General features: G+C 25.0%; 2 protein-coding genes, 1 long non-coding RNA gene and 2 pseudogenes across 13 annotated transcripts; 1 reads left to right on the forward strand and 4 right to left on the reverse strand.

Annotated features, from left to right (window-relative positions):
• Window positions 1-50: 50 nt before the first annotated feature.
• Window positions 51-5,890, reverse strand: LOC145196489 (uncharacterized; annotated as a pseudogene). The gene is made up of 6 exons (XR_016450561.1): window positions 4,966-5,890; window positions 2,444-2,986; window positions 2,159-2,296; window positions 1,659-1,718; window positions 990-1,076; window positions 51-654 (listed from the first exon to the last, which is right to left on the reverse strand). The product of XR_016450561.1 is annotated as an uncharacterized LOC145196489 (transcript).
• Window positions 1,355-10,467, forward strand: LOC149890523 (uncharacterized). 9 transcript variants are annotated; one of them, XR_016450568.1, is made up of 4 exons: window positions 1,355-1,405; window positions 2,904-2,993; window positions 4,975-6,231; window positions 9,896-10,467. It is a non-coding gene; the product is annotated as an uncharacterized LOC149890523 (long non-coding RNA). The 9 variants fall into 9 exon arrangements; XR_016450570.1 differs by having other exon boundaries at window positions 6,165-6,231; XR_016450569.1 differs by lacking the exon at window positions 2,904-2,993 and adding an exon at window positions 9,599-9,641 and having other exon boundaries at window positions 6,165-6,231.
• On the reverse strand, window positions 5,908-10,029 carry LOC149890524 (uncharacterized). Of its 2 annotated transcripts, XM_090081218.1 has the most exons (15): window positions 9,891-10,029; window positions 9,749-9,787; window positions 9,441-9,485; window positions 9,237-9,290; window positions 8,875-8,971; window positions 8,599-8,764; window positions 8,311-8,503; window positions 8,159-8,197; window positions 7,552-7,701; window positions 7,033-7,095; window positions 6,809-6,874; window positions 6,680-6,724; window positions 6,390-6,461; window positions 6,151-6,207; window positions 5,908-6,046 (listed from the first exon to the last, which is right to left on the reverse strand). In XM_090081218.1, exons 2-15 carry the CDS (start codon window positions 9,749-9,751, stop codon window positions 5,909-5,911), a joined length of 1,188 nt encoding a protein of 395 aa, XP_089937344.1. In that variant the 5' UTR covers window positions 9,752-9,787; window positions 9,891-10,029; the 3' UTR covers window position 5,908. The 2 variants fall into 2 exon arrangements, with proteins under 2 accessions (XP_089937344.1, XP_089937345.1); XM_090081219.1 differs by lacking the exon at window positions 6,680-6,724.
• On the reverse strand, window positions 9,874-27,288 carry LOC149890525 (uncharacterized). The gene is made up of 8 exons (XM_090081221.1): window positions 27,228-27,288; window positions 13,650-13,861; window positions 13,078-13,296; window positions 12,536-12,604; window positions 11,939-12,180; window positions 11,336-11,495; window positions 10,919-10,973; window positions 9,874-10,611 (listed from the first exon to the last, which is right to left on the reverse strand). The coding sequence occupies exons 2-7, from the start codon at window positions 13,843-13,845 to the stop codon at window positions 10,933-10,935; spliced, it is 927 nt and encodes a 308-aa protein (XP_089937347.1). The 5' UTR covers window positions 13,846-13,861; window positions 27,228-27,288; the 3' UTR covers window positions 9,874-10,611; window positions 10,919-10,932.
• LOC149890526 (uncharacterized) lies at window positions 13,877-16,443 on the reverse strand (annotated as a pseudogene).
• Window positions 27,289-27,652: the final 364 nt, after the last annotated feature.

The raw sequence follows: 27,652 nt of genomic DNA on the forward strand, positions 1-27,652 counted from the left end.
AAGTTTTTATTTGAGGAAAAAGGTACGTGGCACGAAAAAAAAAACTTGAATATGAAAATTAAGTTTTTTATGAGCCCGACTTTTAATATCTAACGAATTTTAAAATCCGCCACCAGATTTGTAGGCTTTTTGTAACAACTTTTATGCTTCAAAAACATCTTTCCCTATTACAAGAAAACGACCTCTCCGTTCAAATATTTAAAAAATTTCGGTTGCCGTGAAATAAAAAACAAAGTACTTTGAGAACTTTTATAATAAATTCAACAGCATTACAAGGAAAGAAATTAGCACGATGCGATAATCTTTGACGCGCTTTTGTTTGTTAGCAGTTCAAGTTAATACACATATTTTCCAATTCTGATTATTTGCTGCTGTAGCATTAATTAAAGCATCTGTTAGACAAAGGCAAAGTGTTAAAGCAAATCTAGGTGACTAAACTCAAATACAAGCAAGTAATTCATTTTTAGGATCCCTAATAGAATCAAAAATCGCAAGAAAGGAAAAATAACTATGATTATAAAATGTTAATATCTTTTAAACGTTCTTTCTTTTTATTTAAACTTTTCATTCGTTCATTTGTAAGTTTGGGTCGAGCTGTTTTATATGGAATTTCCTTCAAAAACTCTTCCAAAAACTCAAGCAACTCTTGTTTACCTAAAAAAAAAAAATAAGTTAGAGATCTTCTTTGCTAGCACATCCAAATGAAAAAACAGTTAGTGTTCTAAATCTTTTTTTTTTCATGATGTAGTTTGAAATATTGCCTTTTTATATCTCTTATTTGTTTGTTTTATATTTTTTATTAGTTAAGCAGAAATTAAGATTATCAATAATTATTTATAAATGTATATCTATAATTTATATAGAACTATGGTTTTAAAATATTTATTTGTTATTTTTTATGCTCATGATTATGTTTCAGATTGTAAAACATAATCAAAAGCATAGTTCTTAGCGTAAAAGATTTCATATTTTTTAAAAATGGAGATTACTTGGCATTTTGTTGTCATCAATGCAACTTTGAAATTTGTCCAGCAGTATTTTTTCATCTCTTTGCACCCAAACATGATACTCTCTTTCTAAAAAATAAAAAGAAAAAAATGATAATAATAATTAGAGCATATTTGTGCAAAATAAAAAAGAAATATTTTTCAAAAAAAAGATACACACATATATATATGTATTTATACTCTACACCACTATCATGTTTACATAATACTTGTGTAGAGTATATATATAACTATTAGGAGAAGTTTAGTCATGTTAAATCTGGTTTATTTGTTATGACTTTTTTAAAATGTTTAATATATTTTAATTTTTTCATTTATTCTGTATGTTTTGTTTTTGTTTTTTTTATTTTAGCAAATAAAAATGTGATGAATAACACTGGAGCGCCATGTGTGTTGAGGTATTTCTCTTTTATTTCAGTCATTTGTTTTTTTGTTTTGTTTTGTTTGTTTAATCTTTAAAAAGCTTTAAAATATTTGTTTTTTTTCTAAGCCAATAATTTTTGGCTGCCAAATTTTATGGAAACATTATTTATTATAAATATGATTCTCTAGTTTACAGATAATTTTATTTATATCTCAGAACCATTCAAACAGTTAACCATTTCAAAAAAACTAATTAAAAATTATATTTGTTACTAAATAATTAGATACCTGCCAAATCTTTTTGTGGTTCTTCCACTTTTTGTCTCTTTTTGTTTCTTTTCACAATTTCTAAGAGAACAAATGATACAAGTTACAAAAAACCATACTTTTCAACAATACTAAAATCTGACAGTCAAATTAAGAACAGTGTTTAAAATTTTGAATGTAGATCATTCAGTTACACTGAGGTAATTTTTGACCTTTTACATGATTTCAAAAGGTAGCTAAAATTTAAATAAGAATGCGAAACTTTTGAAACAAAGTACTTTTATTTATTAAATGCTGAATTAAATGAAAAAGTTTTAGCCAAAATATAAGATAAAATTTATGGGATATTATGGAAACTAAAGTAAAAACAGTAAATTTAGAAACATTAGAACAGCTCTTAAATGTTTAAATTTCTGCATAAGTTTGGACTTTTTGTGCAAATTTATGCAAAAAGACTTTTTCTTATATTATTAGGAAAACATAAAATACTTTACCACAAATTTAACAAAAACTGTAACTACCTTTTTGACTTTCAGCTGATGAATCTGCATAAGCTTTATCTATATCATTTTTAGGTTCAACATCAGCTTTGTTAGATACAAGATTAATAGTTTGAGGGAAACTTGAGCTCTCATTAAGTGTCTTGGAACAACTTCCATCTTTTTAAGAAAATAAAATCAAAAAGATATAAGTTAAAAATTTTTTTTTTTTCTAGTTTTTTCTAAGAGCTGAGCTTAAGTGCTCTTTTTCCTACATGAAACATCTGTATGATAAATTCTCAAATTATAATAAAAAGTTAAACCTACTTGAGTCAAAATTAAGAAGATGTCTTCCAACTTTAGTTATCTCCATCAAGGCAAGTGGTACTTGGTAGGTGTTTTCATTTATTTCTTTTGAATGGCCCATATGCTTAAAAAATACTGCTCTATCCTTTTATGGTAAATCAAGGGCAGAAAATAATGTACTCACTCTATGTCGATTTGTAGTGGCTTTCAAGTTTTCTGGTTTTTTTAGATTTAATTTTTGAATGACACTATGAACAGCATTCCAACCAGATATATGTCCTTCAGAATTTCTTGTACATGCAAATAAAAACTTATTTCCTTCTGGTATATTTACCTCTCTTCTTATATCGCTATTAGCTATAATTTTTAATGCTGGAAGGGTATCTGGAGGAATAAGAACAGGAACTAGATGATTGTTTCCTTTTCCAGACATAAAAGTTATTTTTAAAGTTTCAACTAGCTTTTGATCAATCTCATCTAGATCAAGCAAGCGTTGTTTGTCTATCCATGTGTTTTCAATAGCTTGTTGGTATTCATCAAGATGAAGCCTGGCTGGTTCACCACCTTATATGTAAAATGCAAATATAAAATTTAAAGTTTGTTTTATATAACTACTTTTATAAAAAAAAAAAAGCTTCAAAATTTTAATTTTTTTTAATTAGATTATCCTTTTATTTGTTTTTCTAATATATATCACATTTTGTATATATAAACACTAAATATAATATTAAGACATTTGAATAAGGACAATAATGATAATAATAGTTAACATTATTGTCCTTAGTAGTAATAATGATGATAATAATAATAGTAATGATAATAATAATAATAATAACAATAATAATAATAATAATGATGATAATAATAATAATAATAATAATAATAATAATAATAATAATAATAATAATAATAATAATAATAATAATAATAATAATAATAATAATAATAATAATAATAACAATAATAATAATAATAATAATAATAATAATAATAATAATAATAATAATAATAATAATAATAATAATAATAATAATAATAATAATAATAATAAAAATAATAATAATAATAACAATAATAATAATAATAATAACAATAATAATAATAATAATAACAATAATAATAAAATAATAATAATAATAACAATAATAATAAAATAATAATAATAATAACAATAATAATAAAATAATAATAATAATAATAATAACAATAATAACAATAATAGTAGTAATAATAGCATCGATAAAAATAATAATAATAATAATAATAATAATAATAATAATAATAATAATAATAATAATAATAATAATAATAATAATAATAATAATAATAATAATATAATAATAATGATAATAATATTAATAATAATAATAATAATAATAATAATAATAATAATAATAATAATAATAATAATAATAATAATAATAATAATAATAATAATAATAATAATAATAATAATAATAATAATAATAATAATAATAATAACAATAACAATAACAATAACAATAACAATAACAATAACAATAATAATAATAATAATAATAATAATAATAATAATAATAATAATAATAATAATAATAATAATAATAATAATAATAACAATAATAATAAAATAATAATAATAATAATAATAACAATAACAATAATAATAAAATAGTAATAATAGTAATAATAAAGATAATAATAATAGTAATAATAATAAATAGTAATATTAAAAATAATATTATTAAATAAAATATATAAAGTTATAATGATATTAATAAATAAAATACATTAAAAGTAAAATAATAATAATAATAATAATTATTACTACTACTGTTATTATTATTATAAAAGTAAAAAAAAAAAAAAGATATTTATTGACACTTAGCCTTTATATTTTTGCCATATATTTATAATAATAATCTACCATTTCATATGTTTAATATACTAGGTTTGTTTAGTTTACCAATACAATTAATTATTTGTATTATTTAAATCTGTTAATATTCTATTCAAAGAACAATTTTACTTTAATCAAAGAAAAATCTCAAATACTGTTTTATGAGGATTCTTGTTTTTTTTTATTTTTTATTTTTTATTTTTTTAGCAGAAACTATTGATTTATTAATCATGTGTTATAACTCTTGACCTTGTTATATCACTTAAAAATTAGGCATAGATTTTAAAAAAAGATCTTGTATACAAATAACATAAAAAATGAAGTAAACAGATTTTAAAGCCACAAAGTTTGTGAAAACAACAAGCTTTTATGTCAATCTCACAAATATTAGTTGAAAACCTTTATGTTTTACAAAATATCTTTTATAGTAAAAAACCACAAGGTTATGTTGCTAAATTAACACTATTTAAAATTACATTAACATCAGTTACAAGCTCTAACTTTTTTTTTCTTAAGCTTAGATAAAATTGTATTTGTAATTATAACAAACTAAGAATATGCAAGTTATATGGAAGTAGTTCATCCTGAAATGATATGATGTTAATAGCTGATATTATTTTAGAATTTGTTAAATAGTATAAAAACAATAGTTGTAATTCCATACCTCTTCTAGCATTTAGCAATGTAAGTCTTGCACATGCGCAATCCCGAAGCTCAACAAAACATTCAGAGTCAAACCATTGGTAGGAATCTTTTGCTAAATCTGCCATTTTTGTAATTACAAAATTGCGAAAAGCAATCACATCTTCTTCAACTGGAAGTTCAGATGGTTTACGAGATTTTACGTTTTTGTTTTTATTTAGTTGGTAAGTGGCATCTCCAAAGATAAAGTCCTCCCACATTTCTAAAACACTAACAAACTTGTCAGTTTCACTAGCATCATTGTCATTTGCTTCTGATAAATATAATGCTTTAAGAACTTTTGCAGCACGTTTTATTAAATAAAATAAATTTTGTTTTAAACCAGCTTTGATGCCTGAATCTGCCTTTTTTGTAAAAATATCTATTGCTTCTCTTAAGGCAAAGAAGTTAGAGCGCAAAAACATACTACTAGAATCTTTACTTTGTGTTAGTAAGTTTTTGCAGTGTAAAAATAGGTTGTAAAGATGTGCCAATTGTCTCATGGCGTTTCTGACAGAGCTTCTTGCTTCCATAACTTTATCAAGTTTCCTCTTTTCTTTATCATAAAAGACTGAACCAATTTTAAGAATTGTTATGTCTTTTAGGCAAATCTGACCAATTTTATCTGTTCGAAAATGTGATAAAATGTTTTTTTTAAATTCATCACTTAATCTTGCTTCTTCAGGTAATCTTAGAAGCCCCACTGGAACAGGAAGAACTTTTTGACATGAGTGTTTTTGACACGACTTCACATGATTGTGCCAGAATCGTTTTGAAACAAACACAAGGCATTGACTGCAATAACTAATTTCCTTATATTTTTGAGCCTCTCGTTCTCTTTCATATTTTGGTTCCGCTTTTCCAGCTTCAGCTACATTGACTTCCAAAATCCCTTTTCTTTTAAACATTCCAAAAGCTTCATCTCTTTATTTTTTTGATTTAATTGATGATGCAACTTCAACTTCTGGATGACTTTTGTGCATAAGCTTTATGTGTCTTGTTAAATATGATGTAAACTTTTTACAAAAAATGCAAAATCGATGTGGCTTCTTTTTTCTTACATTCTAAAGTTTAGAATTTTAAATTTCAATTTCTGAAAATTTTGGGATTTAACTTTATTCAGATTGATTTATAAATTGTGTAAAAAAAATGTATTTTTCAAAGGTACCTTAACTTTTTTAGGCATTTCTTCATCAGGCAATGTTGGTTGGCTGTTTTGACCTACCTAGAATATTTAACAATGTATGAAGTAAGAGATGTTTTCTTTTTTAATAGTTTTTCTTGATTTTATTTCATATAATGCTAAGAAAGATTTAATATGTTTAGTATAAAATCAGTGTTTTTCTTAGTTTTTAAAATGTTAAGTATTTAAAATATTTTTTATCAAAAAGTCAACTTAATTTTTACCTGAGATTTGTCTGTCACATCATCTATCATAAAAGTGCTTGAAGCTATTTTGGCATTTTTAATATCGGATATCTGCAAAGAAATGTGATTAAGATATTTGCTACATTAATCAAAAATAAATCAAACAGCAATAAACTTAACTTGATTTTGATCACTTTAAACATGGAAAAGTTATTCATAATCAAATAACATTTAAAAAATTAAATTAAATAACACATTTTGTGTATTTAAAAAAACATTTTGTGTATTTAAAATTGTTTTCAGCTTAACAAATAAAATAATAAATTTACCTCTAAAACTAAGTTGTAGTTAAGAGCTTCAAAATCAATGTCATCCTAAAAAATCATTAGCATTTTGTTTAAATCAAATCATATCATAAATGCAAAGTGGTAGTAAATTAAAGTTAAAACTTCACATACCTCACTGGAATCTGATCTTGATGTGCTTTCATTTTCTAGAGTATCAATTCTTTCTTCATCACAGGACTTTAAATTAAATTTTTAAAAATCTATATAATTTGTTGCACATAAAATATTTCCATTAAAGTTTGAAATGCTGAATATTTTTGCTCTCAAATGATCAATTAGTTTTAATCAATCTTCAAATATTAAAAAGCATGAATTTGTTTACAAAAGCAGTATACCTGTGGAGTTTGGGGTAAAGACTCTTTTTCACTTTGATGTTCTTGGGTGATTGATGAAAAAATCTATTGTAAATAAAATAAAAAGATGTTTCTTTTTTCTTTTTCTTTTTTTTTGATAATTGATAAAGTCACTAGCCAAAACCAATGATGAAAAAAGTATAATAACAATTGAAAAAGAAATAGAATTAACAGAATCAAAGTAGAAATCTAGTCAAATATCTTTTGAATTTTCATTATGAGTTTGAGTTTGCTTATAAATACTAGGTTTTAAAAAATATTACTCCCTATATTTAAAATATCCTTACTTTATTAAGAATATTTTTAGGGTTAGAGTACATCAGATGAACCTTTAAGATTAAATACAAGAAGTAATATAATTAAAATAATGAATCTGTTATAAGTATGTTGCAAAACATGTGAAGGAAGTTTTTTTTTTTTGCCAAAAAAATTTTGCTTTTAAATAATAATATCATGTATGTTTGTTATATATTCATTTAGTCTTTTTTTAGAAATATTTACTTGAATATTGTCTTTTTCATCACAATCTGTAGCTGCCAATTTTGTGACTTTATTAAACTGTACATCACTTCTGACTTCTTTGTCTTTATCTAACTGTGCACTTTTCTCAACTGGTCCTATGCCATTTTTCGGTCTTTGTAATTTTTCAATCTAAATGTTTGTTGTTTTTTTTTCAATAAAAAAAAAATGATCAATTTTCTCATATAAAATAAACACTTTTTGATTATACTTTTTTAGTAACAAGAGTGAATATAACATGAAAAAAAAAAAATTTCAAAAATATCTTGTTTTTTTAAATTGACTTTGAGATAACAAGAAAATAATGCTTCAAAATCAAAAATTAACTTTAGAACTAAAAAAATCAGTAAATTGTTCTCAAAAATAAATCTTTCTCACTTAAGTTATTATTCATCCTTGTGAAGAAAAAAAAAAGTGTAATTTATGATAGCCCTAAAAACAGAACGGCTCTAACAATGTGAAAAAGATTTTAGAGGTAGGGTGCAGCAAACTTTGTTTATTACAAAACAATTTATTTGGGTATTATTAAATAGTTGTGCACACAGTTATCTTATAAAGTGTGGATAAAATTTTTAAAAGGTTTTTTTACCTTTGATATTCTTTTTTGCTCTGTCTTCATTTGAAATTCCTGAGTTAAAAAAAGGTTTTTTAGTAACATTTTAAGTAAATCACCAGGGAATGCAAATAATTGGCAAAATATAAAAATAAGTAGTTAAAACTTGAGAAGAAAATAAAAAAAACCTCAGCATGCCACTTTAGATTATCAACTCCATAAAAGTAGAGAATTTCATCACCAACACAAATGTCTTTCAAAGCAAATAAACATAAATGAGGAACATCACAATGCAAAATCTTTTTCATGTATGCATTTGCAAAGTATTTTGAGTCATTAACATAGCGTCCTAAGTATTCATTGTATGGAGTTGCATCAATGCTAAATAAAAATTTTTGTTTTAAAAGAATATCAATATAAATAAAGAAAACATTATAAAATTTAGATGAATTTTAGAATAAAATTTAGTTTAGTACCAGTATTCAATATTTTTGTGTAAAAAGTCATAAACATAACTGCCAGCATTTGTTTCTTCGTATAACTTTTCTTTATTTTCCAGTGTGCTTTTTGCAACGAAATCCCCCCTATATTCTACTATGAATTCTCCTTTTTTTAAGCTTTTGCATGCAAACACTCCAAAACCTATACAAGTAAAACCATATTTGATATCTGTTATGTAATATTTCATTCTGATATTATTTTTTTTACATTAGAAAGTTTGTAGAAATATATTTTCTGACAAGTTTTCTGACCTTTTGTTTGGTTAATAAATTCTCTTTTTAAATAACTTGGATCTTCCTTTAATGAAATATAGTGCTTTGCTTCCTTAATTGGAGAAAGTCGTTTTCTCTAAAATTATAATTTTTAATCACTGAGTTTCTCCTAAAAAATTGGCTTGCTATTTACAATATAAAAACATAGGACAGTCAAAATGTTGTTTTTTTTTCCCTCTGGATTTATATGAATAAAATTCTGCAGCAAAAGTAAATTTTAATATAAAGTTTATTATAATTATTATAATATATATTTTAATTATTATAAATATTATAATGATAATTACTAAAGTCTAAGTTATATAAATGCTCTTTGTTGTCAAACCTAATGGGTTTGTTACCTGACTTTTATTTACTATCTTCTCTTCATGATATGGCTGAATGCTACTTGATACCTATAATTGTATTTTTGAAATAGTTAGGAAGAAAGTTGTGTGCTATTGAAGGGTTATTTTCAGAACTACTTCTTTAAAAGTGAATTACTCAAAAGTCTGTAGAAGTTGCAAGTTTTCTTGTTTGCATGTTCTATTTAAAAAAAAACAAACCTGCAATGTTGATGTATTTATGTCACATGCTTGAATTGGTGCACCCTAATTTAATATAAGTATTTATAATGAACTGCGTTAAATAACATTTGGAATATTGTACTACTCTTGTTACTCTCACATTGCATGAAATAAATTTTCAGAAGTTTTATTTTTAGCCTAGTATAAAGGTGGGCGTGGTAGTCAATTTTTAATGAATAGGTATGTGAGGATGCATATTAAAAAAACAACTTTTGAATTAAATAAATTACAAGTTTGCAATAAAAATGTTTGTTATTGCTATAGCTAAAACATGAAAGGTCACCTACCATGACAGATGTTATTATACTTGACACTGTTTCTCTCCACTAAAAAAATGTTGTTAATGAGCTTGTTATATATATCTTTAGTATATTTTTATATCTAAATTTCAAAGTGAAAGTGAAATTAAAGCTTTTCTTTTTTTATTACCTTAGATATGGTTGGTCTAGCCGTTGGATTGTCTTGCCATGGAAAAACTGCTAAAAAGCTCGAATGCAGTTATTGCAAGAGCGTACATATCGGATTTTTTGTTTGGAGATTCCACCTCACAATTACACAGTTCAGGACTTGTGTAGGCAAGGGTCATTCCTTGATTGTTGGGCTTCGTCTTATTACATGTAACTGTTGCTTTTATATCAACAAAGTCATCAAAGTCGCTGACTTTTAAAGTTACATTGTACTGATGCCCTGTCACTAAAATGTTTGAAAGCTTGATATCTCTATGAACTATATTGTGTTCGTGCAAATATTCAATTCCTTCTGACATTTGTAAAAGAAAATCTAATCTTTGTTGAAATAAAAAAATTTTCTCTTCATTTAGGAGATCAATGAGCTGAGACAGATTATTGACTTCCATTTGTTCAATATTAGTGGCGCATAATTCAAAAAACAAAGCGGTTGGCCTTACAGAATAACCTAGAAAGTTTACAACATTTTTATGTTGTAGTTTTTTTAATTTTGTTGCAATTAGCATTGTTTTTCTTTGAGAAAATTGGGTTTTAATCAACTTCACGGCCGTTTGTTTGTTTCCTAAGCTATACTTGAAGACTGAAGCTGATGTTCCTTCACCTATTTTGGAAACCAAGTTTATAGGCATATCAAATACTTCATAGTTTTTTATGCAGTCCGTTTCAGCAACATCTTTTACAAGCTGTAATATAAATCAGTAATAATAACGTTTAAAGTTTAATTATGCTAAATTTATAAATTAGTGACGTAACAACTTATGATGAGATAGTAGTGAATGCTGCGCTGAATTTTTGAAAATATTAGTGATCCAAAACCTTTATTATCTTAGATTTTCTTGTCAGGTATTACCAGATTTATAATTACTCAGTTGATTATTAATCAGTTAAGTAATGTTAAAAATTTGATAAGTAATGAAATTTAATAATATCTGATTATCCAAGAAATTTTATCTATATAATAATACTATATTAAAAAGTAAATTTGCTTACCGTAGAACTCATTTTCAATAGTCCTCAGAACTTCGGAAAACAGTTAAAAATATTTCTAAATATAAAGTTTTAAGTTAATGTTGCTTTTGATGTGGCATGTATAATTTTAAAGTAGAAAAAACATTAATTTCTCTACTTCTTAATGTAAAACCATGTTAAGCAGATGTTTAGTTGTTTATTATACTTTATTTTAATTTTGTTCACTGTACTAATAAACCAAGAGAGCGTGTTTATGACAGTAATGATAAATAAAATTTTTTGTTAGTTTTATTTATTTTTGTAAGTAATCCAGTCAACTACGTTAAATTACAGGTGAATAAAAAATTTTACATCTCTTTAAAAAATTTTCCAAAGTTTGAAACTTATAAGAAATTCAAATTATATGCCATGAAAAATAAAAAAAACATAGTTATATACCTTTTATAGCTTCTGTTATTTGCAAGCTCTTAATCCCCATCTTATTCCCACGTCCTGCAAAATTTAATTTCATTGCTACTTTGTTATTAAATATCTTCTTTAAAATATTTCTTGTAGTAGAGCCACAATCCTTTCCGCCAGTAGTTCCAAGATATGTTTTCTGAAAAGTTTAAAATTATATATTTCATTTATATATTTATATAATTATATATTTTATATATACAAATATATTTATAAATATATATAAATGATATTGCATATTTTGGTTAGTGTTTTTACTAATTATATATATATATATATATATATATATATATATATATATATATATATATATATATATATATATATTAGTAAAAACAATTATCTATCTTCAACTAGCTGTTTCTCCTTTGACAGGATCATCAGGAAGCTTTTATATATATTTTATATACTTTACTCGCCACAATCCATATAAAAGCGTCATCCCCAAAAAAACTCTTATAAATATAATAATATATACACACATAAACAATATAATAAATATATTATTAATATTACAATGTATATATATACATGACTTTGTATTTACTCAAATTAAATATTTTTAAAACATTCTTAGATTACCAAAGCGGTCCAGGTATCCCTGCAACCAAGTTTTTTTTCTAAATCATTAAGTTCTTTTTCTGTTGTTATAGGCAACTTAGTGCCATCTGGTAAATCAGTAATATCAACATGTACCATTTTTCGCATAGTATTTAGGATTGCTTCTTGTGTTTTTTTAATTTCATCAATATCAACCTGATTTGAAGCAAGACGAGATAGAACTTTACTTATTGTACCACTGGTGACTGAACTTGATAGTTCTGCTAAAATATAAAACAAAAACATAAACTAAGACATTGACAAGTTTAAACTAAATTTAAGTTGTTGAAAAAGGTAAAGAAAATATAATAATAAACTTAATAGTATACAAAAGGAAACTGTTCTTGTGCTACTTCTATAAAATATAAGACAAATGAATGTCTTAAAGTTTTCAATGTAGCATAAGCAAAATGATAAAACGAAGTAAAAAAAGTTTAAAATAAAATTGTGATTTTGATTTTATCAAGAAAATAATCTTTTTTTTGTTATAGTGAATGTTTACAGACATTCGGTTACAAGAAATAAAAAATTGGTAAAAATAGATCCACCCTATCATGTATGTAATCAAAATTTTATTACCTACTCCTGCAACACTGACTGAGTCAATATTATTGATGTTTTTCTTCTTTCTTTTACTTTCTTGTAAATCTGTAGTATGGATTTTAAATAAAAAAGAAAATAGAATTAATTAATAACTAGATATTAAAGTTTATTTATACAATTATTAGATAATATAATTATAAAATAATAATACAATTACTTGATATTAATTATATTATTAGCTATTAATTATGTTATTAGATAATAATATAATTATTAGATAAAAAGTTAATTATTAGATAATAAATTAATTACTATTATAAATTACATAATAAAATAATTATATATGAGATAATAATTAAACAGTTATCTAAATAAACTTTATTATCTGATTAATAATTAATTCTAATATCTGATATATTTACTTCTTATTTAATTAATTATATTATTAAATAATAATATAATAATTAGATAATAAATTAGGTAATTATAAGTTTAATTAAAAATTATAAATCTATAAAATTCAGTACAAACTGAATTTTATAGGTTAGAGATCTAAACTGATTTAATAATTAAAATACCTTTGTCAGTTACAGCAACTAAACCTGTCATATGCTCCTGAACTGAAGGATATGGTACTGTTGGGCATGACATTGGCATGAAACTCATATGAGCAGCTTCAGTATTATGTTCTACAGAACTTTTTCGTTTTCTGTCAAATATTTCAGGACTTTCAGAATCAAGAGCAGATGTATCCAATTCAGCGTTATGAAGATTATTTCTGGCTTTTTTGTACGTTTCTTTAAGTAAATTTAAATATATTTAAAATAAAAGAAAATAAAGGTTACAAAACATGTTTTAAAAACAAGCAAAATTGAATATGAGCTTCAAAATTCCAATTTATCTTTTAATATAAATATATACTTTAAATTTTAATGCTGGAAAACTTTCTTGTTTAAAAAAATATAAATAAATTCTTAGATTAATTTAAAAAAAATATTTTAAAAATAATTTTATATTGGCTTATATCTTTATAATAGTCAAGTTGGAACTGTTGCAAAGTTATGTCTTTTTTTAAGAAAAGAAAATCATAATTGTGCAATAGGTGTTAAAATAAACTGTAAACATTTTAAATTTATGTTTTAGTACCTACCATAGCGTCTTAAAACTCGAGTATTAGTATGACACTCCCAATTTTCTTCAGGCATTTCTTTATTTTTAGTGGCAGCTTCTAATCTATTTGCCCTATATGGTGGCCAATAACATGAGCCAGGTTCCTTAGAAATCCAGCTAATCGGTACTATTGCTACTGAGTTTTCTTTTTCAAAATAAACTATAGCATATTCCATATTATATTATAGATTTCTATTGCAAAATAAAATGCATAAACATTATTAAAATATTATTGCCTAATTAAAAATTATAAATTTACTAATAATATAATGAAATATATTAGTAGTTCTATCATCATTAATTATTATAATTACTTTACATTATAAAGGTTTTTAAATATTTAGCCTTAATTAGAAAGCCTTTAACACATAAAAAATAGAACATTGATTATACATATTTTATACTTAAAAAACGTAATTACAAATACTTTAAATAATACTTTAAATAAATATATAATCAATATTTTATTTGTTAAATATTTTAATTTTTCAACTGTGTAATAGTGGAATAATTATATATGATTCCTCACCATAAGGAAAAAACATACACTTGGTAACCACATCTGAAATTAGACAGAAATAAATCAAGTTGTTCGTAACTTTTTTTACCATGTATATATCTACTTTAGAAGAAGGTAATGGGTATTTAAATGCATCAGATACGAATAAAAACTTTTCATAAATTAAAAAAATCTCATCATCTATTTTAACTATATTTCTGACAAGAACTATTGTACCATCTTTTAATATTAAACAATTATTATTATCTGATACTTTAATTTTCCAAAGACTATTTTGAAAAAGCTTATATTGCTTTCCCTTTAAATTAGATATCAGCGGCCCATCGATGTGTTCATGGCTCAATATAGGAAATAGAGATATCAGATCCTCTTTAAACATGTTTTTTTCATAGAGTCTTCTTAATATCTGTTGGACTGTTGATTGAGGCTTATGTATCAATTTCTTCAATTTTCCAAGCGTATTTTCATAAGGAAAGCTACTAAATTCTTCTAAAGAACCTAAGTTTTTAACATCATTTGCCAAATGAATCAAGGAATGTACGTTATAAACAAGACATTCTTTTCCATAAAAATCTGCAGCAGTGCTAACAAACTGTACTAATAAATTATTTGCAAAGTCATAATCTGAGTTTATACTTTTTGGGTTAGCAAGAATTCTTGTTGCAATGTATAGCAGCATAAAATGGTTATATAAATTAGTAGGCAGTATATTAATTAGGACAAAGGTGCCTAAGTACATTAAAAATATTCTAAACTCTGTTGCTTTCCATCGCAGAATTTCTTTTAGAGCACGAGGTTTTCTAGCAAACTTAATAGGAATATATGAAATTAAACATAATAAGTTATCCGATATTTTTACAACATCTCTTGATCCTAGTCTTACCTTAAGAGGACCAACTGGACCTTTCCAGTATGAAAGAAATCGTTTCATCACACCCAAACAGCCGAGATGCATAAAATCCAATCCAAACTGAGTAACACCACCAATTTTAAGTAAATTTAAAGGAAAAGGTTTTGCATGATGGTCACTGTCAATCATATTGCTAAATGACTCATCAGAACGCAAAGGAGCATTAGTTTTGGTAAAAATTACTTTCCCTAAATAATCACCCTTTTGAATACACTTTTCACAAGAATTGTAGCCTGAATGATATTTTATTCCTTTTATGAATGCTCTCGCAGGAGCATCACACACAAATGAATGCACTTTGATAAAATAATGAATATTATTAATACATATAGCACTCAGTAGTAAATTACTTGTTTCTGTAACAAAATCATCCAAAAATTCTTCTGCGTGTGCTGGTTTTTCTTTTCCACAAAACAACCCAATAACAAAAACTTTATCATTAACATTCTTGATCATTCCCAGGATTGGCCAGAGAGTAATGCTACTACTCTTGAATAAAGGTAAACCATCTGTGCTGAATTGCAATTCCAAATGAGTTGATTTTGGTAATGTATTTTTCAGAATATTTCGAATACCCTTTTCTAAACCAACATGATAATATTCACCACCACCTGTTAATATTTTAAATCATACTTGCAGGGTGTTTTTAACAAAGTGCGAGGATCCTTTGGAAGAGAGGGGACAACTTCTTTTAGTATAGGAAAGAGAGCACCTAAAGCAGCTTGTGAAATACTATATGTGACAGACCATTGACCTAGCTTTTCACATATATTTTTATTATTACATTTATGAAATAAAGTTTCTGCACATTGATTATTACAGGCTTTTTCATCGTTAATTAGGTCATCGATATCATCATCAAATAACTCATTTTGTTGAGAACCTTGATAATTAACATCAAGGTCAGAAAAATTAGAAAAAGTGGAGGATGTGTTATATTCCAAATGATTTTGATTGACAAATGATTCCATTATGAATGTAGAATTAAATTGCATACGGTTTGATTCGTTACAAACAAAACTGGCTCTGCTTTCATTATAAATGTCATTCATATCTTTCTCAGCCTGATTTTTTATTCTCCGACGCTTTGTAGTGTAAGAAATGCTCATTATATTTGTTAGACTACAAGTATACCTTAATAAACTATATTAAACTATATTAAATGATTTTTAATAAATATAATATATACATGTATATATAGAGAGATATCTATAAAATATCTATTGACACGTTTATATCATATGCATTAAATTTAATTTATATGACATAATATAATATAATATACATTTTATTATTATTCTTATAATATATAAAGTACAAAGTATTGGTGCCCGCCTGTGTGCATATAGATATAAACATGTGTTATTTATATAAACGTGTCTATGATATATACATGTGCTATATATATAAACGTATCTATGATATATACATGTATATATATAAACGTATATATATATATATATATATATATATATATATATATATATATATATATATATATATATATATATATATATATATATATATATAAGAGCAGTTTACGTCTACACGAAATGTGAAAGTTTGCTATATTAGGTCTACATATAACTAAGGGCGACATATTTCGTGTAGACCTTAATTCAAGCATAATTTTTCTGACTAATTTTTTTTAGCTGATACTTTTTTCACAATCTGCGTGGTTTTCTTTGATCATTTATAGAGTTTCCATTTAATATTTTTGTTTTTTATTTAAAATTTCGCTAAAAACCAGCGTTTTATTGTTAAGCATGTATATCGTACAAATCCTTAAAAGTGAAGATTAGGCCTACACGAATATTTATAACAATTATTTATGTTATTTAAGTCTATATCAAAAAAATAAAAACTGTTTAATAAAGACTTTTAGAATACTTATTTAAAAAATATTTTGTTTTGTCTTGAATACGAGTGTGTATCGAAATAAACAAGATATACATTTTCTTACGCCAAAAAAAATTCAATTTGGCACGGAATCAAAGTTACGTCATTTCATAATTTAAAAGTAATGCGTAGATTTTTAAGTAATGAAAATCTTTTTTAAATTAGTTTTTTTAAACAATATTATGTTATATCAATGTAAACAATATTAGTTATACCAATTCAATAGTTATCAAGGTTTCTATATAAATCTATCCACATCATCATAGTTTCTTTACATTTTTACCGCGCTTAACAAGAAATGATGCTTACAATGGACACTTCCTTGTATACTTAAAAACTGTGTTTAACTTAACACCAACCTGTTATTTCTCAACAAAATAATGCAATAACTTCATCCAATGTTACATATTTGTTCTATTGTACTTCAATAAGAATATAAAGCTGCGATATCGATATTATTTTGCAATGATGTCGCCTTTAACTGCATATAATTTCGAATACTTCAAATTTGAGATTAGGCTACTAATATACATTCGATTAGATAGTCGAAATTTTTGATGAGTGAAAAGTAATATATATAAATAAAACATGATGAATAATAGATAAATTACAATAGGAATAAATAATAAATATAGAATAAATATATTGAATATACTATGTAACAATAAATGCACAATATGCAAAATGGTAAGAAGTATAAATTTATAAAATACGATATATGTATGCAAATCATAATGAATACATGATGTATATCGTCAATACAAATCAAATAAATATATATATTACGAATATAAAACAATTAAAAAAAAATGTTCAAAATTGGAGATTAGGTCTACACGGAACTAACAATATTTTATAGCGTGTCGCCTTAAACTGCATATATACTTTCGAGTATCTAATATTGCAGATTAGGTCTACACGAAATCATTTGAACAACTTACATACTTTCAAGTAATTATTTGAAAGAAATAAAAGAAAAAGTATAAATAAAATACAATAAACAATAAATAAAGCATAATAAATAAAGTATAATAAATAAAGTATAACAAATGATAAATATAGTAAATGATAAAAAAATATGATGAAAACTCAAAGAAAAATAATTTAACATAGAAATATGTAATAAATATGCCATATAAAAACAAATTATTTTGTGAATTAAATTAGATGCAAATAATTATACTATATGCTATATATTATAGACACAAATCAAATAAAAATGTATATTACGAACATAAAACAATTTAAAAAAAAAAAGTTTAAAATTGAAGATTAGGTCTACACGGAACTAACAAATAATTTACAGCTTGTCGCCTTAAACTGCATATATACTTTCGAGTACTTAAAAATGGAGATAAGGTCTACACGAATTTTATACATTTTACAGCGTGTCGCCTTAAACTGCATATATACTTTCGAGTATCTAATATTGCAGATTAGGTCTACACGAAATCAATTGAACAACTTATATATTTTCAAGTAATTATTCGAAAGAAATAAAAGATAAAGTATAAATAAAATACAATAAACAATATATAAAGTTAGGGTGGCCTTCGATTTTTTTCAAAAAAACGGGAAAATTGGCAAAAAATACGGGAGTTTTGCTAAAAATACGGGACATTAGCTAAAAAAATTTTATTGTAAATATATTGAAGCAAAAAGTAGTTTTTAATTTGTTTTTCAAAATATTTTAAATTTTGTAGTTATTTTTAAAAAGTTCCTCAACATTTTCAGATAAAATTTATTTCTTAATGAATGACAAAAGTGCGTTTAAGTAAAAAAAATTGAGAATGCAATCTCAAGTACAACGTTATTGTGCTGCAAAAAAAATTTTTTTTGTCTAATTTAAAATTTAATTTAATGGCTGAGAAATTCAATAATAACTGTGAGATATTTTTTCAAATAAATTAAGTTTTAAAAATAAATTTACTTTTACTTTACATATTTTTCTTTTGAAATAACATTATTAAGGAAGGAAACATTTTCCTTAATTAGATTATGAAAATGTAGGCATTTTAATTTAGACTTGTAATTAATTGTTGTCAATGAATCAATTGTCTAATATCAAGTCGATTTTTACATTTGCTACTTTGATACAACATCAAAACTGTTCCTTGACTAATTTATTTGATGAAAACATTATTTTAGTAAGACAAAAGAAGTTTAATTTATAAAACAATATTTTGATTTAATAAAATGACAAATTTAGTTTTTCAAATAGAAATGTTTGACGACATCATTATTTGCAAATTGATTTTAAAAAAAACGTTAAAATTTTCATTAAAAATTCAAAAGTGAAATTTGTACTAATTAATTTAAAAATACGGGACAAATGTGGTCAAATAAAGGACACGGGACATTTTGTAAAAATACAAGACTGTCCTGGCTAAATACTGTGAGGTAGCTAATTCTAAGTAAAACAAGATGTCGTTAATAAAAATAAAACCACCTAAAGCCATTAATTAATAATTTACACAATAACGAATAAAAAATGAAAAGACGCCAACGCCCGAAGCATTGGAACCAATATAAAAAGGGAGATACAAAACAGAAGAATGAGTTGGAGTAGGAATCAGAGAAGAATTAGTTGGGTTTAGTCGGTAAATGAGAGTCAGTCAGTAGTCAGTCAGGAGTTAGTTAAGAGATACGTAAGGAGGGGATACAAGACTCAACTTCAAGAATTACGAAGAGAAGAGTTGGTACAAAGTTTTAGGTTCTTCGGAATATAAGTAGACCGGAGGTTTGATTTTATAAAAGGGGTTTAGAAGAATAAGTATTTATATAATTTTCAAGTGTAGAGATTTCAATAACGATTACGGTATATTAAAGAAAAAGGACTGTTATTATTAGAGTTAAAACAAAAGTTTGCACGTAAAGAAAAGTAGGCGTGTTAACAAGAATAAGTCAGAGTGCTACACAGAACCAAGAGGCTTCCCCATATCCCCACACATTTTTAACCCGAACCTCCTAACCTATGCGAAATACCAAAACCCCATCCCAATTCCCTGAAATATACCCATAAGTAAATTATAAAAAGCCCCACCTCACAATACTCGCAGATGGCCACCCTAAATAATGTATAATAAATAAAGTATAATAAATACAAATATAATAAATGATAAATAAATATAAGGAAAACTCAATGAAAAATCTAATATAGAAATCTATAATAAATATACTATATATATAAACAAGCATATTTTATGGATTAAATTAGATGTAAGTAAATATACCATATATTATACATTATAATTACTAATGAAATAAAGATATACAATCCGAATATAATACAATAAAAAAAATGTTTAAAATTGGAGATTAGATCTACACGGAACTAACAATATTTTACAGCTTGTCGCCTTAAACTGCATATATATACTTTCGAGTACTTAAAAATATAAGGTCTACACGAATTTTGTAAATTTTTACACGGTGTTGTCTTCAAAAGCATATACACTTTTGAGCAATTGAAATTGGAGATTAACGTCACACAATATAAATAAAATTTTAAAGCGACTCGTCCTTAAATTGCATATATATTTTGAGCGTTTCAAGTTGCAGATAAGGGCTACACGAAATGAGTTTGTAATATCCTACAGCGATATTCGAAATAATTTCTTAGCTGACTTTAAATAAGAAATGATAAAATCAATCTAAATTTAAAGAATCACGCATATTAACAAACGAAACAAAACTACATGAAAAACTCATCGAAAACAAAGACATTTTTATATGCTAGGTTTTATGTGGAAAACTGAATCAGAGCTAAGGCTAATCTCATTAGATAAATGGTGGATCCGAAATGTATTCATACTCAGTATTAGAAATATGCTCACAATTTAAATTTTTGAAAATTTTTTACTACTAATTATATTTATAATGATGATGGGATTTATTTAACTATTCTATTTTTTAATGGTGTTCTAAAAATCATCGTTGTTATTGTAAAGGAAGGAAACTTAATCATAATGAGATTTCAAAAAAAAAAACTTCATAAGAATGATATTATCTTTTGAAGTTTTATTGAAACACTTTTGTAATCATTTGTTCCGATAAGATATTTATGTTTTAACTTTCATTATTAATCTGTATTTTTTTAGAAGAGTATAGTTTATTTCTTTAGTAGTAGTCTGGGCACTGATGTACAATGATACAATTACAGATGACACTGAATTTCAGTAATGCAATTACAGATGACAAAGAAAAGGCAATTTCGTTAATTTATTATTATATACAAAAAATAGTGTGATTTCGGTGAACTATATAGAGAATGTCAAGTTATAAATGGCGTCTTTTTTTATAAATAATATCCGTTTGTAAATATTATTTAATTTAAATTGGTACAAATCAAGGAAAGTGTTTTTAGACTCCAAATGTAGAAAGTCTATAACGAAACAAAATCACGGCAAACTTCAAACAAAAACTTTTCTTATAAATCAAGTTAAAAAATCTATAATTTCCAATAAGAAAGGACAATTTATAATTTTCAAAAACAAGTGTCGGGAATTACACTAAAATATTCTTTAATGCGAAAAAATAATTTTAAACTTAATCATGAAGATGTTATCAAACCTGTTTCAGAAATTTGCAATACTTAAGGCGCAACTGTTGCACTTAGTATTCAATACATAAATGTTACTAAATATAATTATACCTCGGTAAAAAATATTCTAGAGAAAGAAAGAGTTTTAGACAATTTAGTGAAACATGGAAAACTTAATTTCAGAAACTATTTCATAAGGGATAGTATTTCAGTTTTTTAGTTGAATACATTTTGAATAGATTTGAATTATAATGTAGTAGCAGCTGCATTATAAAAAAAATCTATTCTAATAAAGAAAAAACAATAAAGCTATCATTTTATTTTTATCAAGAAAAAATTTAGAAAGTAAAGCAGAATGTCAAGCTTGAAATTTTGCTGTGGATAAAAATGTAATATCAAATGTGAAAACAAGGCGTTCAGTTGAACATAACAACTTTAACTCTCTCTCTCTCTCTCTCTCTCTCTCTCTCTCTCTCTCTCTCTCTCTCTCTCTCTCTCTCTCTCTCTCTCATGAGTTCTTAAATAGATTTAGATAAATTGCGCGTTCAAATGAACAAACCCAAAAACGTAGCATTTTTATGATGAGTTTTTTATATTTAAGTTTTACTTTTCACAATAAAAAAAAACTAAGTTTTGTTTTGTTTGTAGCCGTAATAGTTTAAATGAATACTTTTATACATTTAGCTATGCTAAATTTTTATCAATATTCCATCAGAATTGATTACAGCGGCTTCCGCACATACAGATTTCCAGGTTTATTAAATTTTTATTTTTACGGGAAGCTAATTTCCTCTTACAGAAGTTTTTACTTATGTATAGAAAAAGCTAACTATCAATTCCAGGATTTTATTTGCTTCTGTATAAGCAACTATGCTTTTTCGTGTCGCGCTCCAACTTCTATGAGTATTATTATTTAATTAATGCTTTCATTCTCTCCCTACCTGCCCCCGTGTTTTAAGACAATCAAAAAAATGAGAGTGTAAATGATAAGCTGAATGGCGAAACATAGAGTTCACACGAAAATAGAGTTCACGCGAAATATAGAGTTCACACGAAAAATAATAATTATGAATATATGGAAAATCACGTAGTTATTAAACATCTCCGTAATAGAGAAGTTTAATTAAAATCCATAGTTACAATGTCAAGTTCAAGGTAAAAAGAATTGGGAAACAGCTACCTGGAATATGTTACTTATGAATGCTAACATGGGCGCCGGCAGGATTTTTTACAAGGGGGGGGGGGGGGGGGCAAAACAAAATTTAACAGTGATATTTCAAAAACTACATAAATGTATCAATTTGTCAAGTCATTTTATAAGACCAGTGACAACAAAAAATTAAAGAAAATATAAAAATAAAAACACAAGAATTAAATCATTGTTATTCAGTAAATAGAAATTGTAGTCGTCTGCGTTCACTTCCAAACTTATTTACAATTTGTTCCATAAATTCAGATTTTCTGGAGCGTATTTTTTCACAATGCACGCTCATCATGCAAAGGCCAGACAAACGCTCAGATTGCTAATAATGCTAAATTATACCTAATAATGCTAAATTTTATATTAATATAATGACTAGTTAAAAAACATTAAATGATTTATTACATACAAATTAGACATATTCCAAAAAACAAAACAAAAATTAAAATACGCAGGTTAATGCAAGTTAATCAAATTAAATATATATAATTATAATAATCAACATTTAGCAAGCAAAAAACACAAGGTAATAGTATTATTAAAATGAATATAGCACAATAAATTGGAAAAAAAAAAAAAAAAATAGAAATACAATACAAACAAGAAACATTTTGCCAACAAACAAAAAAACAACAGCATAAAAAAGTAAATGAAACTGACACATTGACATCTTTCTTCGTTAGTTCGAAGTTTATTTGTTTGTGTAAGAACTTTGTTATTGTAATTCGATTTCTTTTTATTATTATTATTATTTCCTCTCTTTTTTTTGTTTTCTATACTTCTCCTTTATCTATTGTTTTTTCTATTTATTCCTTTTTTATTTTTCTATGATCTTTTTCTATCATATATTTTTTTAAACTTTCATTCAAATATCTTTTTTTTAAAACATAAAATATGCCTTTATAAAAAAGCTTCCGCCATCGTGGAAGTCATTGCATTTGATAGTAATATTTGATTTTAAACGGTAGTAGTTTACATTAAAATGAGTAAACTATAAATGAGTTAAAGTTAACAGTTAAAAGAAATTTTATGAATATTAAGTTTGTTATTTTGTTTTTCCAGGAGGGGGCAACTGCCCCCTCTTGCCCTTGCCTGCCGGCGCCCATGAATGCTAACTTCAATATATTCTATTATCTTTCGAAAAGACATTAAGAGAAAAAAATAACGGTATCTGTAATATACTCCCTAAAATGGACTCAAAATCATGCTAAGCTTCAAAAAAAGAAGGAAAAAAATTTAATTTAATGCTTCCATATTTCTTATAGCTAAAAAATTTAAGTTTTCCAGAGTTTACAATACACTTAACAAAACTCTTAGGTAAATTAAATCACTAAAACGTCATTAACAAATTAATGTTGTTTTGTTATGAGTAGTGTGTTTTGTCATGAGTATTATGCTATGTTATAACGCTGATAATAAATGTAATAACAATAATAATAATAATAATATTAATAATAATAATAATATTAATAATAATAATAATAATAATAATAATAATAATAATAATAATAATAATAATAATAATAATAATAATAATAATAATAATAATAATAATAATAATAATAATAATAATAATAATAATAATAATAATAATAATAATAATAATAATAATAATAATAATAATAATAATAATAATAATAATAATAATAATAGTAATAATAATAATAATAATAAAAATAATAATAATAACAAATTAATATTAATAAATTTTAGAAACAGTAATACTAACAATAGGAACAACTTAAACAAAAATAGGTACAACAATACTAATAAGGCGCTTGTGTCAACTTTTTTAGCGCTGTCATAAAAAAAACATCTAAGTCGAGTTAACATAACTTTTTTAAAACTAAAAATATAAAATGGAAAACATCCCAAGAACTTTTATATTCCTAATTTATATTAAAAAATTAAATTACAAATAAATTTAATTACTAAAATGAAACTTTTTACAGCTTTTATAATGAACTAAAAATCTTTGCAAAAATAGTTTGTTCTCAGTGTTCGTGTACTCAACGTGAATTTGAATTTGCTAATTTGCCAAACTTAAAACAGTGAATGTAACCTTCAGTATTTTCCATAGGTCACATTTTTATGATAAATGAGTTTTTTATATTTAAGTTTTACTTTTCACAACAAAAAACTTAAGTTTTGTTTTGTTTGTAGCCGTAATAGTTTAAGTGAATGCTTTTATACATTTAACTATGCTAAATTTTTATTAATATTCCATCAGAATTGATTACAGCGGCTTCCGCACATACAGATTTCCAGATTTATTAAATTTTTATTTTTACGGGAAGCTAATTTCCTCTTTCGGATTTTTTTTATTTATGTATAGAAAAAGCTAACTATCAATTCCAGGATTTTATTTGCTACTGTACAAGCAGCTATGTCTTTTCGTGTCGCGCTCCTACAGTAGAATATCAATACCTTCTATAGAATATCAATACCTTCAATCTTTTTTTAAAACTAAAAATATAAAATGGAAAAGATTCCAAGAACTTTTATATTTCTAGTTCATATTAAAAAATTAAATTAAAGATAAATTTAATTTCTAAAATGAAACTTTTTACAGCTTTTGTAATGAACTAAAAATCTTTGCAAAAATAGTTTGTTCTCAGTGTTCGTGTGCTCAACGTGAACTCGAATTTGCTAATTTGCCAAACTTAAAACAGTGAATATAACCTTCAGTATCTTCCATGGGTTTCCAAACTTCTCGTGCTATTTGATTTTTATTTGCATTTGTTTAAAAATATAGTTTCAAAGTGTGACCCAATATCAGTGCCGAGTTCAACTTTAGCAGCAGTTTTTTTACAAGGAGAGAAACGCTAAAAAATTTCATTCGTCATCTGTAATTCTTGTGATTAATAAGAAACATTTCTCGAAAGAACGAGTTACTATTGATGAAACCTAATAACTTGTTACAAATTATGGAAAAAAACCTATTTCGATTTTCGGTAGAATTAACGAAGACCAATCAATTCGACGAATATATAAGGGTTTAAAGAAGAATAGTTTTTTGACAATAATTTATGAGTTTTAGTAGTCGGCGTTCACTCGTAAACATGCGCAGCGAGATAAATTGTTACACTCCTGTAACCAACGATTAGATTACAAGTTGCAAAGTGTTACGATTATGTATAAACCAACTGTTAAACAATTGAAATATTGAGTGCGTTTTTCTATTTGTTCTTACATAATTGTGACTAGATAATTTACAACGAACTAAAAAAGATGCAATTATTCGTAATTTAAAAATATAAAACGCTTTTATTTCAGAAACTGAAATAAAAGTCTGCCTCATAATTATGAATGACAAGAAGAGTTAATTTATGGCTGTTCCGCAATTTTACTAAAAGGTAAAGAACTTCTCAGACTTAAAGTCATCTATAAGAAATGAATGCAGTATTATATATTTTTGAGTAGTGAAAATGTTGTGGGTAAATTATCATCTTTTAGTACTTGCTTCCAGATTTTCTAAACTGTTGATTCTTGTAACAGTAAACTAACTAGTAAAGTTCAAGAAAGAATTTTAAATTGAGATATCGAATGACTTCTCAAAGATACTATTGAAGATTAACAACACTTTTAAAAAAGCTCACAAAGGAATAATATTTGCGATATTAAAAATGAGGCAGTTGTTAGTAACACTTAGTTTCCGAACCAGAAAACTTAAATTTAACTAATGATATTTTGCATAACATTTTGAGGAAGTGAAATCAGATTTTTAACCTAATTAAGAGTGAAAGTGGAAATTGGATTTAAGAACAATTAAGTAGAAGTAAATAAATTAAGAACGGGTTAACAAAAGAAAAGCAAACAAAGACTCTAATACCTTTCGAGTAACCTTTTACTGTTAAAAAGTTGTTATGAAGTTTAAAAGTCGTTAATTTAATAATTCATCTGCTTAATAAGTCGGTAAACTTAGAAGTTGGTTTCTATCCATCACTGGAATTTGACTTCATTCTTTTCAAAATGTTTCCGATTTACTTTAATTCTCATTTTAAAAACGTGAAATTGACTCCTTGAAAACGTTTAAATAGCCTTTAGGAGATATCAAAAGGCATATGTGACCGAAGAAGAGTGTGAAGAGTAAGAGATAGAAAGGTATTTCTTATTTTTAAAAGTTTTGTGTTAGAAAATTCGCGAGGTTATAATAATTTTGTTCTATCTCCATGTTTAAACGTTGGGAGAAAGTTTTTGATTTTTTCTTAAAGTAAAAATTGTTTAAAGTTTTAGCTGTAATTTAAAAAAAAACAACAACAACTTATGCTTTAAATAATTTGTTTAAGCAAATTATTTAGAAAAAAATGTGTAAAATAAAGCGTGTTTTAAAAGTTATTATCGCTAACTAAAATTAACAACTCATTTTCTCCCAACTTTTAAAACGGGAAATGGAACAAGATAATTCTAACCTCGCGAATTGTTTCTTGATTTTTAGAGTAGTGATATATAATTTTTTTTGCTTTTGAATAATATAATCTTTACCTTGTTAAACGGTGTTCTTTCTGTATACGTATTGCCTTTAAGTGAAATGGTTTATCTATAGAATCTATTTAGAATGCGGCGCCAAGTATTGGCATTACTATATAGAGACGCAACGTCGAATCAAAATAAAATATGACGTTGATTCAACATAAAATACAAATATGAATCAACATAAATACAACGTTGAATCAACATAAAATACAACGTTGAACAAACATAAAATACAACGGTGAATCAACATAAATACAAAGTTTAATAAACATAAAATACAACGTTGAAACAACATAAAATATAACGTTGGATCAACATAAAATACAACGTTGAATAGGCATTATATACAGCACTGCGCCAACGTAAAATCCTACACTGTACCGACTTAAAATAAATGTTTTTCCTACGTTGGATTTTTGTTGTTGGCGACGTCG

The sequence above is a fragment of the Hydra viridissima genome, unplaced genomic scaffold (genome assembly GCF_058129835.1).
Source record: "Hydra viridissima isolate aposymbiotic clone 2 unplaced genomic scaffold, HvirCarnegie_v1 scaffold_3, whole genome shotgun sequence".
Taxonomy (NCBI): domain Eukaryota; kingdom Metazoa; phylum Cnidaria; class Hydrozoa; order Anthoathecata; family Hydridae; genus Hydra; species Hydra viridissima.

Excerpts from the sequence above, each read along its gene's own strand:
- LOC149890525 (XM_090081221.1), bottom strand. The coding sequence starts at position 13,845 with ATGGAATATGCTATAGTTTATTTTGAAAAAGAAAACTCAGTAGCAATA. Across the intron at positions 12,605-13,077 it reads AGTTGCTGTAACTGACAAAG|ATTTACAAGAAAGTAAAAGA; the intron begins GTATTTTAATTA and ends TCCATACTACAG. Across the intron at positions 11,496-11,938 it reads GGGATACCTGGACCGCTTTG|AAAACATATCTTGGAACTAC; the intron begins GTAATCTAAGAA and ends TAAACTTTTCAG.
- LOC149890524 (XM_090081218.1), bottom strand. Across the intron at positions 7,096-7,551 it reads ATGAAAAAGACAATATTCAA|ATTTTTTCATCAATCACCCA; the intron begins GTAAATATTTCT and ends TATTTACAATAG. Across the intron at positions 6,208-6,389 it reads ATGTGACAGACAAATCTCAG|GTAGGTCAAAACAGCCAACC; the intron begins GTAAAAATTAAG and ends TAAATATTCTAG.